Source organism: Pangasianodon hypophthalmus, chromosome 1 (assembly GCF_027358585.1).
Source record: "Pangasianodon hypophthalmus isolate fPanHyp1 chromosome 1, fPanHyp1.pri, whole genome shotgun sequence".
In the NCBI taxonomy this organism is placed as follows: domain Eukaryota; kingdom Metazoa; phylum Chordata; class Actinopteri; order Siluriformes; family Pangasiidae; genus Pangasianodon; species Pangasianodon hypophthalmus.
Window position 1 is genome coordinate 22,097,641 of NC_069710.1, and position 16,251 is coordinate 22,113,891.

General features: G+C 41.4%; 1 protein-coding gene across 7 annotated transcripts in view; it reads left to right on the top strand.

Moving 5' to 3' along the window:
* fhod3b (formin homology 2 domain containing 3b) overlaps positions 1-16,251 on the top strand; it is a 115,309-nt gene that overhangs the window by 78,108 nt on the left and 20,950 nt on the right. For 5 of the 7 annotated variants that reach the window (XM_026939908.3, XM_026939909.3, XM_026939910.3 and 2 more), the window contains exons 6-11: positions 9,469-9,563; positions 11,796-11,907; positions 12,378-12,472; positions 13,034-13,177; positions 13,396-13,637; positions 16,091-16,159. In XM_026939908.3, the coding sequence (XP_026795709.3) occupies positions 9,469-9,563; positions 11,796-11,907; positions 12,378-12,472; positions 13,034-13,177; positions 13,396-13,637; positions 16,091-16,159 (757 nt within the window). The remainder of the gene's footprint in view (positions 1-9,468; positions 9,564-11,795; positions 11,908-12,377; positions 12,473-13,033; positions 13,178-13,395; positions 13,638-16,090; positions 16,160-16,251) is intronic. The other 2 variants (XM_053232851.1, XM_026939912.3) reach the window with 1 other exon arrangement.

A 16,251-nucleotide genomic window follows, 5' to 3' on the forward strand; every position in this document is an offset into this window, starting at 1 on the left:
ATTTCCATCCTGCTTGGGCCCAGTGGACCGGTATGTGTGTGCGTGCGTGTGTGTGTGTATGGGACAAGAGAGAGCTATGCTGAAGACACATGACATTTTTATATAGCCAGCCTCTCTTTTGAACTTTCTTCTACTCTTTGTTGTTGGATTGAGAGGTGAATGTTTTTTTCTCATGAAGTACACCAGGCACTGTAGTCTGTTTCAGGAGGGAATCCGCAATGTCCTGCTGTTCTAACAGAATTCGACACCACAAACACATAATAAGCTCATTGGGGATAGTGAGTGCTGGCTACGTTTACCTGCTTACAGCCTTCAGTGTCTTTTGTGGTCATACATCTTTTTTTTACAGGTTTTTTTTTCTTTTGAGCCTTTTTTCCTGCTTGTCTTAAGGCAAGATAATAAAATGTGGCTTATGGTGAATGTAGATGTGATGTCTCATGGTATTTCTATGTGGCCACTTTTATTTCACACAATATTACTTTCACACTAGGATTCCTAACCTTGCCTCTCTGGAGCTGACATGCTCTTTCCTTGGAGGGATTACCTCACCGAAGCAGTGCATACTCGGCAGGCCTCCTCAGAGCAGCAGGGCAGGGCTTCCCTCCTTGAAGGCCAAGACAGAGACGAAACAGGACCTGCCGGGCTTTTACCCAAACACAGCAGAGCACAGCAAGCCCTCAGCAAACCACAACACACGTGGCCAACACAGTCGGCTACATCAAGGTTAAAAACACATTCCACACTCTCGTTAAACCGGTCAACAAAGCGTCCGCCCAAAGATTTTAAAAAGTCTGGACTTGTTTCCCCTCAAAACTGTTCTCTTAGGCTCTGCAGCATGAATCTTAGTCATCACTGGTGATTGAAATGGCATTAAAGGGTCTAAAAAGGAAAATGGCCGAGGCGGCCATAAGTTACAAACCATTTTCTTGCCGTGTTTATTGTTCAGATGATCAATGAGGTTCCACGTTCATTCCAATCGCAAACGTTTACCAGAAGTGCATTCTATTTTTACCATTAGACTTAATTGCGTGCAACTCCTTGCCAAACACGAGAGACTTAAAACAAAAACACTTGTATCATCAGTGCAAATAACACAATCCTTTTCTCTTATCCTTTTGTTTTCCTTCAACGAGAGTCTTCCCTAATGATCTGTTAACCTCCAAAGCCATTAGCTTCCTGATTTGATTAAAGAGAGCGTGGTGATTGAAACCATACATCGGAAGCAGGCTGAGCTGTAACGCTATCTGCGGCATGGCCTGTGCGTGGCTTCAGGGCCACTGGAAAAATATGTTAACATTTGTTTGCCCATTTAGGAGTGGCGGTGAGAATTTTGTGGCTCTGGGTATGTTTGTGCAAGAAGTAGCTGAGGGTAGTCTCTGAGTCTTTTGAGATCACTAGAGCAGCACCTCCAGTTGACTGTGGTCCAGGCCCACCTGGCTGACCTACATTCACACACCCTCACACACTAACACACACACGCTGGCTAGCTCTCATGCATTGTGTCTCTGTAACCTTTGCAGTGTTTAAGAGGATTGTTTGTCTCAGCTGTGCAAGTTGACATATGCTGGTTTCCAGTGATTAATTTTGAGCACAGATGTACAGTATTTCTTTCTCTGCGGCTGCTCTTTGAGTTTTACTGACAGACCACATTTTTTCCACATGCTACTCTGATCTAAGCTTAAATCTCTGGTGTGACAAGATAATAGGTGAGAAAACATGACACGGAGTCTGCTCATACACAACCACTAGTTCAGTAACCTCACTCACACAGGTCCTGTGTTTCTTCCAGAGCTCGGCATTGAATCTTTATCAGTCTTGGCGCTGCCTCTTTCGGGTAGTTATTTTCCATCACATTAACTGAAAGGTGTGCTGCAAAAGTAAACAATTTTATCTCATCACAGCAATGATAAATGCATTAAAGTTGGTTGGTTGATTTGTAATTTGTTGATAGAGCACTTCATGCCATTTGTAGTAGTGCAACATTGGCTAGACGTATAAATTGTGCTGTGTGATGACTTCTCGACAATAGCTCAGAAAGCGAGGCTCCCAGATACTATCTCTCAAAGCCTGTGTGAAAGCAAAAGTAAAGGCACCCAAAGAAGCACATGCCTTTGGCCTAACACAATGCCTAGACCTCCCTGGGAATACAGCACACCATATGGATGATATATAGAAGCACTTTGCTATGGTTATATATCAGTTTGTCAAGGCAAAATGTGTGAAATGATACGTACTAGGTCATATACCCAGAGACACATGCACTTTCTTAGATTTATTCAGGTAATTGTCAGGTGCAGATGGTTTGGCAAGGGGATGCTGGGTGTTTCCCAGTGCCTTTGTATGCCTCCCTCTGGTTTTTTCAGTACTTTGTGCAAACACAGCAGTTCCTTAGTTCACTTCAGCTGTTTCTTCATCTCCGCCCACTTCTCTCATGCCTAGGGTTAGCGTTGCTGTATTCAGCTGATATATTCTCCCTTGCAAATAATTAAATTGGTAAGTTCCAGTTTGAAGTAATTGTTGGGAGCGTGGGGAACCTAGTGTGTTTGACCTCAGATTTGGTACTTAGAAATTATGAACATGTGAGACTACAAAAAAACAAAGATGGGAACAGTGAAAGAAACCATTCAGATAGAAGGCTACACTTTAGACATTCGGTCTGTTGTGTGGAATAATCCAGGACATGAAATTAAAGTGAATTTATGGATGCAGGTCATCTGAGTTGAGCATGTTAACGCATAGTCATACAGGTAATGACTAATAGTTGCTATGAGCCTTGACTGAGTATGATTTTGACATATGGTAGGTCATTGCAAAAACAGCATGAGTGTCCTCTGTAGTGCCATAATGATTCACCACAGTTCATCCTTCAACGTATTTTATGGTCATGAGTTATATTGCTATGCTCTCTGAGCTCTATGTGTTTTTGTAAAAGGGCAAATGAGAATGTTTAAGTATACAGCCTTAAACTACTTGTTTCCAGGTTCCTAATGTGTTCAGTTTTCAAGAGAAGACAAAATTATAGTCTTTTTAACAGACACCTCTCTGTAATGCACCTTATGGCATGTTTAATTTATTGTAACTACTGTTTCTTTTGTTATAGTCAGTGCTGTAGAATATATTGACAGGTATTGCACAGCCATACAGGACACATTGACCTGTAGACAACATCAAAAAATAGTCATTTTTATAAAATTATTTATGAAATTTTATACCACAGTTGGCAAGCCTGATTGGTCAGAAGATTTCTTACACCAACACTGCATGAATTTTAACAGTTTATAATTACATTTCAATGTTGTGGAACCTCTGCAAGACATGTTAGTTCAATTCAATTCAGTTTTATTTGTAGAGCACTTTTAACAATGGACATTGTCACAAAGCAACTTCACAGAAATATATAAATTCTGGATATAAATGTTAAATTTATAAATTTATCCCTGGTGCTGGTCCTGTTATCACTTACATTATAGCAGCTATAAGCAGTTGTTCCCTTGCCAGCATCTTTCTCTCTCTCTCTTTCTCAATCTCTCTCTCTCTCTCTGTCTCTCTCTCTCTCATTGAAATTAATAGAACAGATTGTCATGTTACTGAGAAACCAGAAAGTGCAAATTCCTCTGTCTTGAAGACTTTTCCATGGCAGAAATCATACTGACTACTGACATACTGACTTACTAAGCTCAGAAACCTGAGACTCCTTCCATTAAAAAAATGTCTACTTACAGAAAGCTTCAATATATCAACATTTAATGTAACTATAAATTCCACAACATTAAATATAATTATAAATGGTTAAAAAGACTGACATGACGTTTGTTAATAAATTAAATAGTGTAATCATTAGCAAATCTCTGTGGTATAAGAGGAATAAATCAGTTTGGGGATTGATCCACTTTAGAGTGGAAATGGCATCACACCACTGATTATTTTTTTTATAATTGCATGACCTGTTGTGTTTTATTACTTATATAATGATATTGGAAATAAAAATGATATGTAAAATTACTGTGGAATCATGAAATTACTTTTCTTAGAGACCAATCAGAAAGCCACCTACACATAAACATCATTTACAGCTGATACAACAGAACTATAACTTCTATAAACATTGATTCCTACTGAGACTACATCAGGGCTGGGTAGGTCATTCCAGTAGTTGTAGCCATTTGCTGGCAATGCACATTTTGGCTGTGATTATGCACCATTATGCTCTGCTTATTTTAAATGAAATACTTCCAGGCTCTTAAGTCTCTCAAATCAACTGTGTGATAGCTAAAGTAGCATGTCTGATTGGACGCCAGTCAGACGCAGCTTGGGTGGTGATGTGGTGAGAGCGATTAGAATGGGGACTGGATGATAGACAAATGATGATCTCCTGCTGAATATACAATGTGCAGGCCCAATGCTAATAACATTTTAATTGGACTGTAATAAATAAAAAAAAGATGGTGGAATGAGGAGCCATATCAAATCACAGTCAGTTGAGACAGGGTGAAGGGAGAGTTTTTGCGCTGAGTTTACAGTAAAGCTCATCAAATATTTAGCAAACAGTTAATGTCCACTTAAAGAGAATGTCATATATTTATGCTTGTGCTAGAGCTGTATTTATAATAACCTCTCCAGAGTACTTCCTGGAATGTGAAAACATATTTTTCTTTTTCATTCAGATTAAGGAAACAGCAGACATCTTTGTACACAGCAGAACCATAGTGGATGAAAAGCTAGCTGTGGTAGAGGAGATTGCTTGGTCCATTGCCTCGAAATCCCTCTGAAAATAAATGTAGCATGCTCAAATGTAGCATGCTCATAGGAGCATGCGCACCAAGCTTGGCTGACCCAGTTCTGAGGAAAATTTGAAATAAAAATGAAACACGTGTGGGAAAGCAGAGAAAATAATACAGCAGAGTGAATCATGCAAGAAGGGACAAAGAGAAAAAATGCAGTTATTGTGGCTGTATGCTCTCATTGAATGGGAGTCTATTGCAATATTGAGTCTGTGTGATCTCTCTTCTGGGGTTTCCGTCATGTTTTGAGTCTGATGAGCGGGTTCGTGCCTTTGGCCGGCTGTGGAACGGGTCTCGTCGTGCATTCCTGCTGCCGTGACTGACTGATTGCTGTGGTTAGGTGGAGGGAGAGGCCTCTAGACCAGCCTTCCCGCAATCCTTTGCCAGCCTTTCCGTTTGGCTCCACGGGACAGCCGCAGCACTGGTTCACACGGTCTACAGTCGCCCGTCCGAGGCCTTTGTGCACATTGTAGAGAAATGCAAACATCCGTGCCAAAAGCTGGAGAAGTAGGAGAGCAGGCCGTTTACACAGTGCAAGAGGGAGCGCTGAGTGCCAGGCAGCTTATTAAGACTCTCTAGGAGGAGCAAAAGATGTTTCTCTTTCTTTTTTTCTGTATCCGTTTTTCGTTCGTATTCAAGCCAGCATGTTTTGAGAGTGGATGCCGGCCTGCCAATGCCTCATTACTCTTTCTTTGCAGAGAGTGTTTGAGGGGATAGGGTCTAGTGAGCTTGTTATTGCTGTGCCATGTGTACGATACTGGTCAAAAACTTTTTTTCTACACCAGTGGCCACTCCAGTGTAACTAAGAGAATTTGGAAAAAAATAAAGAGAAAAAAAGGTTTTTTCTGACCAGATGCATGAGAAGTTTTCAGCCGAGGTCAGCTTTAGATTTGATAGCTCAATGCTAGGCCAAAAGTCTTAAGAACATGCAAAAAACTTCTGGATTGAACAATGAAATAGGGGTGGCACGGTGACACAGCAAATATTGTTGCCACCTCACAGCATCACGGTCCTGAGTTCGATCCTAAACTTGGGTTACTGTCTGTGTGGAGTTTTGCATGTTCTATCTGTGTCCATGTGGGTTTCCTCTGGGTTCTCTGGTTTCCTCTCCCCTCCCAAAAACATGCCAGGAATTCCTGGGATTGGCTCCGGATACACCCTGACCTAGATGAAGTGGTTAGATGAATGAATGAATGACAATAATTACAAAAAGAGCTTACATTTCGTATAAAGAGTGTTAAATGGTAAAGGGTTAAATTAAACATTATTTGACGTGACTGTTTTTTGCCTTTAAATATGCTTCAGTTCTCTTATGTACACTGAAGTTTTGTAAGAACATTGGCTGATAGCATCTTGGAGAATCTGCCATGTTCCTCTGCAGACTAGCTCTAAGCTGTCTTACTTGGATATGTGTCTCCTGGTAATACCAGACAGCCTCCGTTATCTTTTTAGCTGAAAAGTGGTCATTTCTATTAACAAACTAATGCAGGAGACTAAAATAAACATCTAGGACAAAATGTATATAAAATACATAGGGTGCCTAAGACTTTTCACAGTACAGGGTTTCAGAATAATATTGTAATTTAGCATGGAGTTGCCCAACCAACCTCAAATCCCAGATTGCCTGTTAGCTTAGCTGCCGGCAGAGAGACTGGAGCTCTGTCAGTAGGAGGAGTTGACTTAGCAGCAATTACTCAAGCTGTGCTCCTTAATTACCCATCAGTCTCTTCTCACTTACACACATTCCTGCTCTCACCCTACTGTACCCTCTCAGAGAGGGCCACAGGTGCAGTGTCAGTCCCGTCACACTCTCGTGTCAGACGCTGACGGCTGATGTGAAAAGAGCTGTGTTTGGAGTTAAAGAGGAGTCAAGTGAGGTGTACAGTAATGGCTGTTGTCACTGACTGTTTGATGAGATGTGGGTTAAGGGAGGGAGGCTGAATGTACAGGTGTTTCTTCTAACGAAGAGCAGACTTTTTTTTAAAATTCTGCTGGTATGGCATCAGGACTAACAAAAAAAACACTAAACGTGCTCTTTATACATCAGATATATGGAATGCAGTTGCATGCAACAGAAACTATTAAAAATTCTGGTATGGAGGAAATAAAAATGAAAGTAAATGCAAATAAAATAAATAATAAATTAGAATTGTTTCCACTTACTGGCATGTTTTTGGGAGGTGGGAGGAAACCATAGAACCCACAGGAATACCCATGTGGACATGGTGAGAACATGTGAAACTCCGAGTAACCCAAGTTCAGGATCAAACTGAGGACCGTGGAGCAGCGTGGCAGCTGCATAAAGGAAGTTTATTCAGTAAATAAATACAAGTAATACAACTCAAACAGACCTCAAATGTAAATGCAAACTAGAAAAAATATGTTCCCTATTTATCAGGTGACTTATTCAGTGTTTTATTTCGTTATCATTTTCTCTTCACGTCTAGCCAAAACACAGCAAGACAAATTGTCTCCTAGACTGTGTTTCAGGGCTGAAAAATGCTCCAAATTGATTTGCTACTTAAAAACCTGGATTAGTGATGAGTGGCTAGCTCTGTGACCTGAAATATACCCGCGGGTGCTGTGGAGTGTTAGCTGAGCCATAGAGCCCCATTAGAGAGGCTTCTGGAGTGTGTGAGTAACGGCTCATTACATTACTTACCTGTCAGGAGAGAGGAGTGGACTTACAGGAGCATCGTTCACACACTGCGGAGTTAATCAGTGCTTTACTGTGGTTTGTTTTCACAGCCCTATGACACTGTGTGTGTGTGTGTGTGTGAGATAGAGACAGACTGTCTGCTCATCTGTCATTGCACTTTGGCAGTTATGCAATGCTGCATATGTACATCATGGGTGGAAGACTGTGTGGAATGCTGTCGTCAAGGTTTTGAGTAATTAGCCTTGATTGATAAAAGATGAAGAGTCACCCCACAGCCAGTCGCACACTCGCGCACACACACACACACACACACACACACCCATGCACACAGAGCTGCACCTGGGAATCTTGGCGCGTGTACAGTGCATTCATAACTCCTTGTTCCCCCATGCTGAGGAGAGAAGGACAGAATGGGATGAGGGGAACAGTGAAAGACACAGTGAGGAGCCTTACATTGGCTTTAACCCTAGTACTCCTTCTCTCTCGCTCGCTCTCTCTCACTCTCTCTCTTTCTTTCTCTCTCTCTCTGCCTCTCTCCTTCCTTCCCTCTTCACTGCATGGGAACCTGGCACCCAGCTCCACAGCAGGCCCTGCTCCAGATAAAAGGGATTGTTTCAGGTAAAAACTGAAAGTGGAGTCGTGGCGAGTGCCAGCAGGCGATAAAGGAGCCATGTGCAGACAGAGCTGGGAGTTTTAGAGCCTTGCTAAATGGGTTTTAGTGTCATTCCTGGGTCAGGAGATATTAATGATTTTTCCAGTTATCCTCAAGGCTACCTCGTCAAAACAGCTATTAATATTTCAGGTAGTTGGATTACTGTTGCGACTGTTTCAGTTCAGTCCTTATCATTTGAAAACATCTGCTTAGTCTAGGAGACAGCGTATACACATATATCGAGCCACAAAGATGTGTGTAAGCTGTCATATTATTGACCTCACAGCTGAATTCGGGTCTTGAACTTCATGCTGAAATTATTCTGTCTCTAGGTAGCTATCACTATAGTCTGTATGCATTCAGTAAGCCTTTAGGTATGTTCTTTATCAAACGGCCTTATTGTGTGAGCTTTCTCCAGAGATCGTCTTTCTCACAGATGTCCAGCAGCAGGAGAACATGCCCACTGTAGGTCACTCTGCCTGAATCTTTGTGATTTTAAGGTGATTAAATCATTGGACAATGATGCCCCCCTAATTTCAAGCCAGAAACTAGAGATCTGTACAGAGCCCAGATCTAAACAGTTGCATTATTGTAATAGATGTTGAACATAAATTCGACTAACTATGTCTCATTAGCTATATAGTATATTTAACATATACACTCTATACATGGAGTAAAACCCTGTTATTTTCTTTTGATTTGAAATTAGTCGGGGGGGGCAGGGATCTTATTTTCTTTCTCCAGACAGAAATTCTTAAGAATGTCGTTTTGACCTTGAACCGTCCTTTGCCTCCATCAGGTTTTTATTTCACCCCCTGTCCACGGTTGTCAAACGGAAGCCATGCGTTTTAGTGGCTCCCTCCTGCGCTCCCTGAGTTCTTGTTATGACCCTCTTTATGTGTCCTGTTACAAATGGTAGTCACGTTTTACGCCTCAGTGCTCTGGGCTGCTCAAATATTTTTCCTGCTGTCCGGCTGGACTGGCTGAGATGGCTCAGGCTTAAGGAGCAGGGCTTGGTCCAAGTTCTCTGAAGAAGTGTACCTATGTGTGTAGATTCTAGCATTGCAGACTGCATCATGAGCCTGAGCAGAGCATTGTTTCATGAGTGTATATGTCTGTGTGTGTGTGTGTGTGTGTGTGTGTGTTTGTGTGTGTGTGTACTGCGTTGGGGAAAGCAGCAGCTGGCTCTTATTCTAATGCCATTCTTTGATCTGATTACCACAAAAATGTATGTATTCTTTAGTTTCTATGTGTGTGTTGTGAAGATGGGCACAGGACTTGTTCTATAGTTTGCACACCCACATGCAGCCCCACACATTTGATGCCTGAGGTGTGTGCCAGTCAGACTTAACCATCTCTCTCTCTCTCTCTCTCAGCTCTTGGGCAGATCATGCTCTATGTGGATGGGATGAATGGACTGATTGGACACAATGAAACAGTTCAGTGGCTCTACACGCTGGTTGGATCAAAGGTAAAGAGATCACCTTAATCTATGAATGTGTGTCTACTCTATGTGTCTGTTACACTGGACCCTTCACATGTTACTACTTTTACTCTTTTACTCACCTCTCTAGTGTTACAGCCTGTTTTGCATATATGCTCTATATGGCCAAAAGTATGTGGACACCTGACCATCACACCCATATGTGGCTCTTCCCCAACCTGCTGCCACAAAGTTGGAAGCATACAATTGTATAGGATGTCTTTGAATTACAATTTCCCTTCACTTGAACCAAGAGGCCCAAACCAGTTCCAGCACAACAATTCCCCTGTGCACAAAGTGAGACATGGTTTGGCAAGATTAGTGTGGAAGAACTTGAGTGGCCTGCACAGAGCCCTGACCTCAACCCCACTGATCACTTTTGGGATGAACTGGAACGCTGACTGTGCACCAGGCCTCCTCAGCCAACATCAGTGCCTGACCTCACTAATGCTCTAGTATCTGAATGGGTAAATTCCCTCAGCCATGTTCCAATATCTAGTGGAAAACCTTCCCAGAAGAGAGGAGGTTATTATAACAGCAAAGGGGAGACTAAATCTTGAATGAGATGTTGAAAAAGTGCTTATTAGTGTTAATGATCAGGTTTTTCCATCTGTTTTTATACTAATAATTTGAATTAGCATAAGAAAACCTGAATGGAAATACCAGAAATTCTTATGCTAATGTTTTTTTTTAACATAACAAAGGATGAAACAGCAAGAAAATGTTTCCTGGAACAGTTTGCGTTTGCATTTAGCTGCTGCTCTCTTGATTGGAGCTTTTTGCCATGCCCTCTTCAATAAATTGACATTATCTTTTACAGTCTTACAGATTATCTTAACATTTGCAAACAGTAGCAAACTGGTTGTCCACTGGGATACAAAAAAAAGTCTAGGCTGTGTGTGTGACCATTAAGTGACTAATCGTGAGTAACAGTTCATCATCCAGCGATGTTTATCTGTAATGAGGATAACACATGAACATGTGGATGGAAACATACTGTGTGTGTGTGTTTGTGTGAGAGTGAGACAGAAGTGTGACTGCATTATTAGTCTGCACATGTCTGCTGAAAAAGGCAGTTTGGTCAGTGAAGCTATGAGCTGTCATAACAGTAAATAGAATTAAATAAATATAGCTATTAAATAGAAACGATAGGTCTCTGAAGATGGGTTTGGAATGAAGCTTGTTATATTCAGCAGCAAGGAACAGATGCTGAGAGCTGTCTTCTGAAATAGAGAGTAAAAGTGTCACTGTGTGTTAATGAATAATGTTTTAACCGAGCCTCTGTGTCTTGAAGTAAGCAAGTTTATTTAAATATGTAACCAATTAAACTACAGAATACTATATTAATATCTTTTGCAACTCAGCTACAAGTACAACTTTGGAAGGATTCCCATGTATGTGCAGATATTAACTCTGGACCAGGTTATAAATTAAATATTTTCTTGTGTATGATGAATGCAAAAGTCCATGTCGTAGTGAACAGGAGGAGTGTTTGAGCACATTTCCACCTCCATTTGCAATCTTTCTTCATGAGAAGGGCAAAATATGCAGCATGGTTCTCATCAAGACAGAAATGAATTCATATTATTAAACACAGACCCATCTCTCTTTCTCTCTCTCTCTCTCTCTCTCTCTCTCTCTGTGACATGCACATGGTGCAGCCTTTCTTTGCATCTCATCTATCTTTCTCACTTTGCTCTTTTTCTTTGATAGCTCGCTCTCATGCTCTAGAGAATGCTTGTATATTGTTGTTGGACAGTAGCTTCCTCGTGCATTTTTTTTACAGGGGCTCTGAAGCCGACAGCTTTATAAATTACCCGCTGCTCTTTCTTCTGGCTTTCCCATCATCTCACTGACAGTGCTGTTCCTTCGCCACTCATGAAAAACCACCATGGAAGTCTCTGGAACAGCAATCACAAAGAGTCTGTCGTGGGGCATTGAAACAGGAGGCATTCATCTGTTCCTCCTGTAGCAGTTCAGTTATCAGGGCCTTCCATGGCAGCTGGAGCAGGAAAGGAATTTTCGAGTTCAGCAGGCTTTTGGGCCTTTTCAGACTTAAATAAATAAGAAACGATGAAAGATTGGACAGTGTGCCACTCTTTTGCATCATTGCTTCTCAAGATATTGCAGCAGAACTAGTGTGTGTGAATGAGATTACAGTAAGAGTATTTCCTTTGTGTGTGTGTGTGTGTGTGTGTGTGTGTGTGTGTGTGTGTGTAGTTCCGTCTGGTGGTTAAGACTGCTCTGAAGCTCCTGCTAGTGTTTGTGGAATACACAGAAGCCAATGCTGCACTACTCATCCAAGCTGTAAATGCTGTGGACAATAAACAAGGTAATACACATGCACATACTTTACTATTTGTACATTACTATTTTTTGAACATTCCTGTTCAAACATTTCCTACTTCTTATTATTTCTTATTTCTTATTCATATATTATCTTTAATTTAGTTATTTAAATGCACAGTCTAACGAGGAGTAGGCCAGGTTTTCATTTCACTGCAAGTTATACTGTATGTAACTGTGTATGTGACAAATAAAAATCTTGAATCTTGAACACACACACACACACAAACACACACACATTTGTGCTTACTATACTATGTTTAAGAGAAAATAATATTTAAAATTAAGTTTTTGTAAGAGGAAAGGTAAGCAGGTTTGTTAGTGGGAAATGTGTATTGTGCATAATATTTATATTATAGTCATTTCTGTCAATAATTGTAGAGTTGAATAATTTCAACACATGCAATCATCAGTGTGTACTTGGCATTACCGACTCTGATGTAAATCTGTCTGCAGGTTGTAAGCCATGGTCCAATGCCATGGAAATCTTGGATGAGAAAGATGGCGTGGACACTGAGTTGCTGGTCTATGTCATGACCCTCATCAATAAGGTAGGCATGGGAGTTATGACTGCTCTGAATGAGCCGTGGCTAAGACTTGCCAGTGTGATATTTCTGGCACAGTCCACTGTTTGTGTCACGTCTACACCGGAATCGGTGTCCAATTACAGTGCCCATAACACCACGCGGCCTACCAACATGGCTGCCAAGGACTCCAATTCCCATCACACTCATTCAGACTCACCTGATTACTAATCATGCACACCTGGAGACAATTTCATGACCACAGTATATAAGGGCTCTCAGTGTGCTCGCCCAACGTGAAGTACACGCTCTGTGTTTTGTACCAGTCGTTAGCAAGCCTTGTATTTAGTCATAGTTCCTCCTGGTTTTGATCTTGTTTCTGGTTTCCTCGTCTTTGCTCTTTGCCTAGCTTAGTTTATGCTGTCCATACATTGCCTGACCTTTGCCTGTTCACTGACGTTGTTTTTGTCCCACGGTTTAGATTTGCCTGCAAGCTTGCCTAATAAAGCTTTTGTTTACTTGCATTTGTGTCAGTATCTTCCGCCTGACAGTTTGCTGTGGAAAACTGAGGGTTTTTTATCTTTACAGACACTTGCAGGCCTTCCAGACCAGGACTCGTTCTATGATGTGGTGGACTTTCTGGAGGAGCAGGGCATCGAACCTATTGCCCAGAGGCACCTCAGCAGAAAGGGCACTGACCTAGACCTGCTGGAACAATTCAACATATATGAGGTTAGCTAAAGTACAGGGAGATAGACCTTTCACAGTCCATCTCTGGGATAATTGACTCCACTTCCCCTAGTCCAGGCCTAATGCATGATATTGGACACTATATGATACTGTTTATGAGCTTGCAATCACATTATATGATTGTGTGAAGCAAACTCGTAATTCTTTTTTTTTTGCAGTCAGTTATACCCTGAATATATTAGGCTCTTTTCATCATTTAGATGACTCTTCGTCATGAGGATGGTGACGATGAGTCATCACCACCTCCAGTGGGCCGCAAGGACCGACGTCGTGCAAGTGTAGGAGGCACACTCGAAAGACGGGGCCTAGAACGCAGACGCAGCCGAAGACATTCTCTGCAGAACGGCAAAGGCCATGCTTCTGCACCTGCCTCCCCTTGTCACAGCCACAACCCCAACTTCCTACCTTTTAATGGCCAAAGGATTGAGGATGTCACTGAGAGGTGAGGGAGTCTTGCAGTCATTTAGTGACATTGAAACGCTATCCAAGAAAGGTTTTCATCTATTCAATATGTAGTCCACTTATAATCTTAAACTCACACTCTCTCATGGCATATGAATAGGAAATGAGAACTATTGTAACACACACATATGGCTCAGGAAGAATCACTGTAATGGCACAGTAAAGCAACTGCACTAATGTGCTAATAAGAGCTTTAATTACTGAATTCAACTTCAACATCGCACAACATCTCTTGCGGCTTTTTTCCCTGTCTCCCGAGGCCCTGTACAGGGAGCCGTTAGGAAAGCTCAGAAAATGCATCAGCATGTGTTGACTTTATGGAAAGGAAGCACATTTATATTGGGTGTTAGCTTTGACAAGAGAGTTAGCAAAAGCCGGATAGAAATAGAGAATTTAATAAGACTCCAAGGAAAAGACAAAGTGCTTCTGCTACTGCAGAGTGACGTTCCAATTAATCACTCACATTAAGGAACTGGTAGGAAACAGCAACAAAAAGCAAGCAGGAAGTCTGAAATATGAAGATATGTGCCATGTGTATTTTTCAGCCCTGTATTTCACTGTCAGCTATGTTTAGTGGCATAGCTCACTTTTATGACATTTTTATTGTTTTTTTTTATTCTCCACTGATATCACTAATATCCACTGTGCATTTTAAAGTGCAATGGCAGGCTATCCAGAGTAATCCCCTATACTGTGTACAATGGTGCTTTATCAGTTTTACCAGTAATAAGAAGCACTTCAGTGAGTCACAGAGGAGCCACATTCTCTCCAGATTATTATCATGTAAGGCAGCTGTGGATCTTGGATCTGGGGAATGTGGGAGAGTGTGTCTCAATGGTCAAAAAGTACCAGCGTGTAATACTGTAGCTTGTGATGAATTGTCTTTGAAAAAGATCTCCAGATCTCCACTGCCTGCCACTCGATAGAGCAATGAAATAGGAGTCTGCACACCGGTGATTTTTTTTATATCCTCATCTCTTTATCTCATTCCCTTGTTCTCTGCCATCTCCTTATTTCCCCCTTGACTTCTGTCAGACAGCCCACACCAGTTCATAACTGATCATTGATGGCAGGCTCCATTGTGAAGGATGGAGGTTTTTCTAACCAGTACTGTTGGCAAATAGTTGAATTCATCTTAGTTAGACATCCGATCCTGAGGTCTGTTATTTGGCCAACCACAGGAAATTGGACGGACCTTTGAAGTGCTATGTTTTCCATATTAGTAATAAATAGCAGCCCACTGAGAAAGAAAGTGAACCTTACAGCAGTACGCTCCAGGACTCTCTCCTGAGTAGCACTCCACTCTGTCAATGCTTCTGTAATGAGGGTAAACCAACAGTAGGTGAGTTATAGATAGATTTCGTGTTTTATCTGTCGCTTTCAATCAAGTGCAGCTGCTTAAAGAGAAAGTAGGATTTTGTGGTTTAAATCTATGAAGTAGATACTATCAGTAAATTAGAGTTAAATGACTGTTACTAAATGTACTATTTTTGCCACTTTTTTAGCATTGGCAGAAGATTACAACTCATTTATGAAATTCTTTCCGCATGCCATGACTTTGCAAAACCTTCAAAGTCAGTCATACATTAGCTAAAGCTATTAGTTTAATACAGCTGAAGCTTTTTGATTTGTTGATGGTGTCATATGTGCTGTAGCTCCTGCAAGTAATGTGGGCAATGTTAGCCATGTCTTGCTAACTTCCACCAGACACCAAGTAGACAGGACTCAAGCCCCTCACTTTAGTCCTTCATCCAAACTTCTCTCCAATGTTCTTCCCTCCAAAGTCATGTTGTTTCTGTCTAGCTAACCCTGATTCTCTCACGTCTCTCCAGTGCTTAAAAGACACATTGATGTTCACTTGTCTTACCACTTGCTTGATCCCAATTGTGTAAGCCGTTGTAGTGTAAGCTATTAGTGGTGATAGAGAACCAAAATACAAATTTCAGCTTCCTGTAAGATATTAATAACTTCACTGTAACCCTAGGCATGTACTACTTCCTCAAGCCAGTTCTTTACTTCCAGTTAGGCATTTGTGTGCTGTCTTTGCATGTGCAAGATAGATGAAAAGCAGGGAGGACTGCCTCCTTGCAGATCAAGGTTTCTGATTGGTTAATACAGCTCAATTATGTCAGTTGTGGATTAGCGTCTAGGTTGTTTTTAGAGAATTTATTAGTGAACACAGTTTAGTGGAAGTGACACCACCAGCTTTTAGGTGGTATTTTAACAAGTTTGCATACTTACAATCTAACTAAATGTTGTGTCTCTCTTGTTTGTGCCACTGTTTCCTTTGTTTTGTCTGGCGTCAGTGCATTTTGTAATGTCTGCTGTCGTGTTATCTATGTGCAACATTTCTTCTCTTCTCCCTGCCCTACTCTTCTTTTTTCCCTTCTTTCATACCTCCATCCGTCCCACAATTCCTCCTTTTCACTACAGAGAGGAGGTGGAGGAGGAGGAAGATGAGGAACCACAGAAAGCAGAACTCTCTGTTCAGGGATCTGCCAGGTACTCGGGAACAGGTTCTCAGAGTTCAATGCTCTAGAAATGGCAGCTAGAATGTAGAATTGTGCTCCTATGCTGTTAGGCTCACTAACATC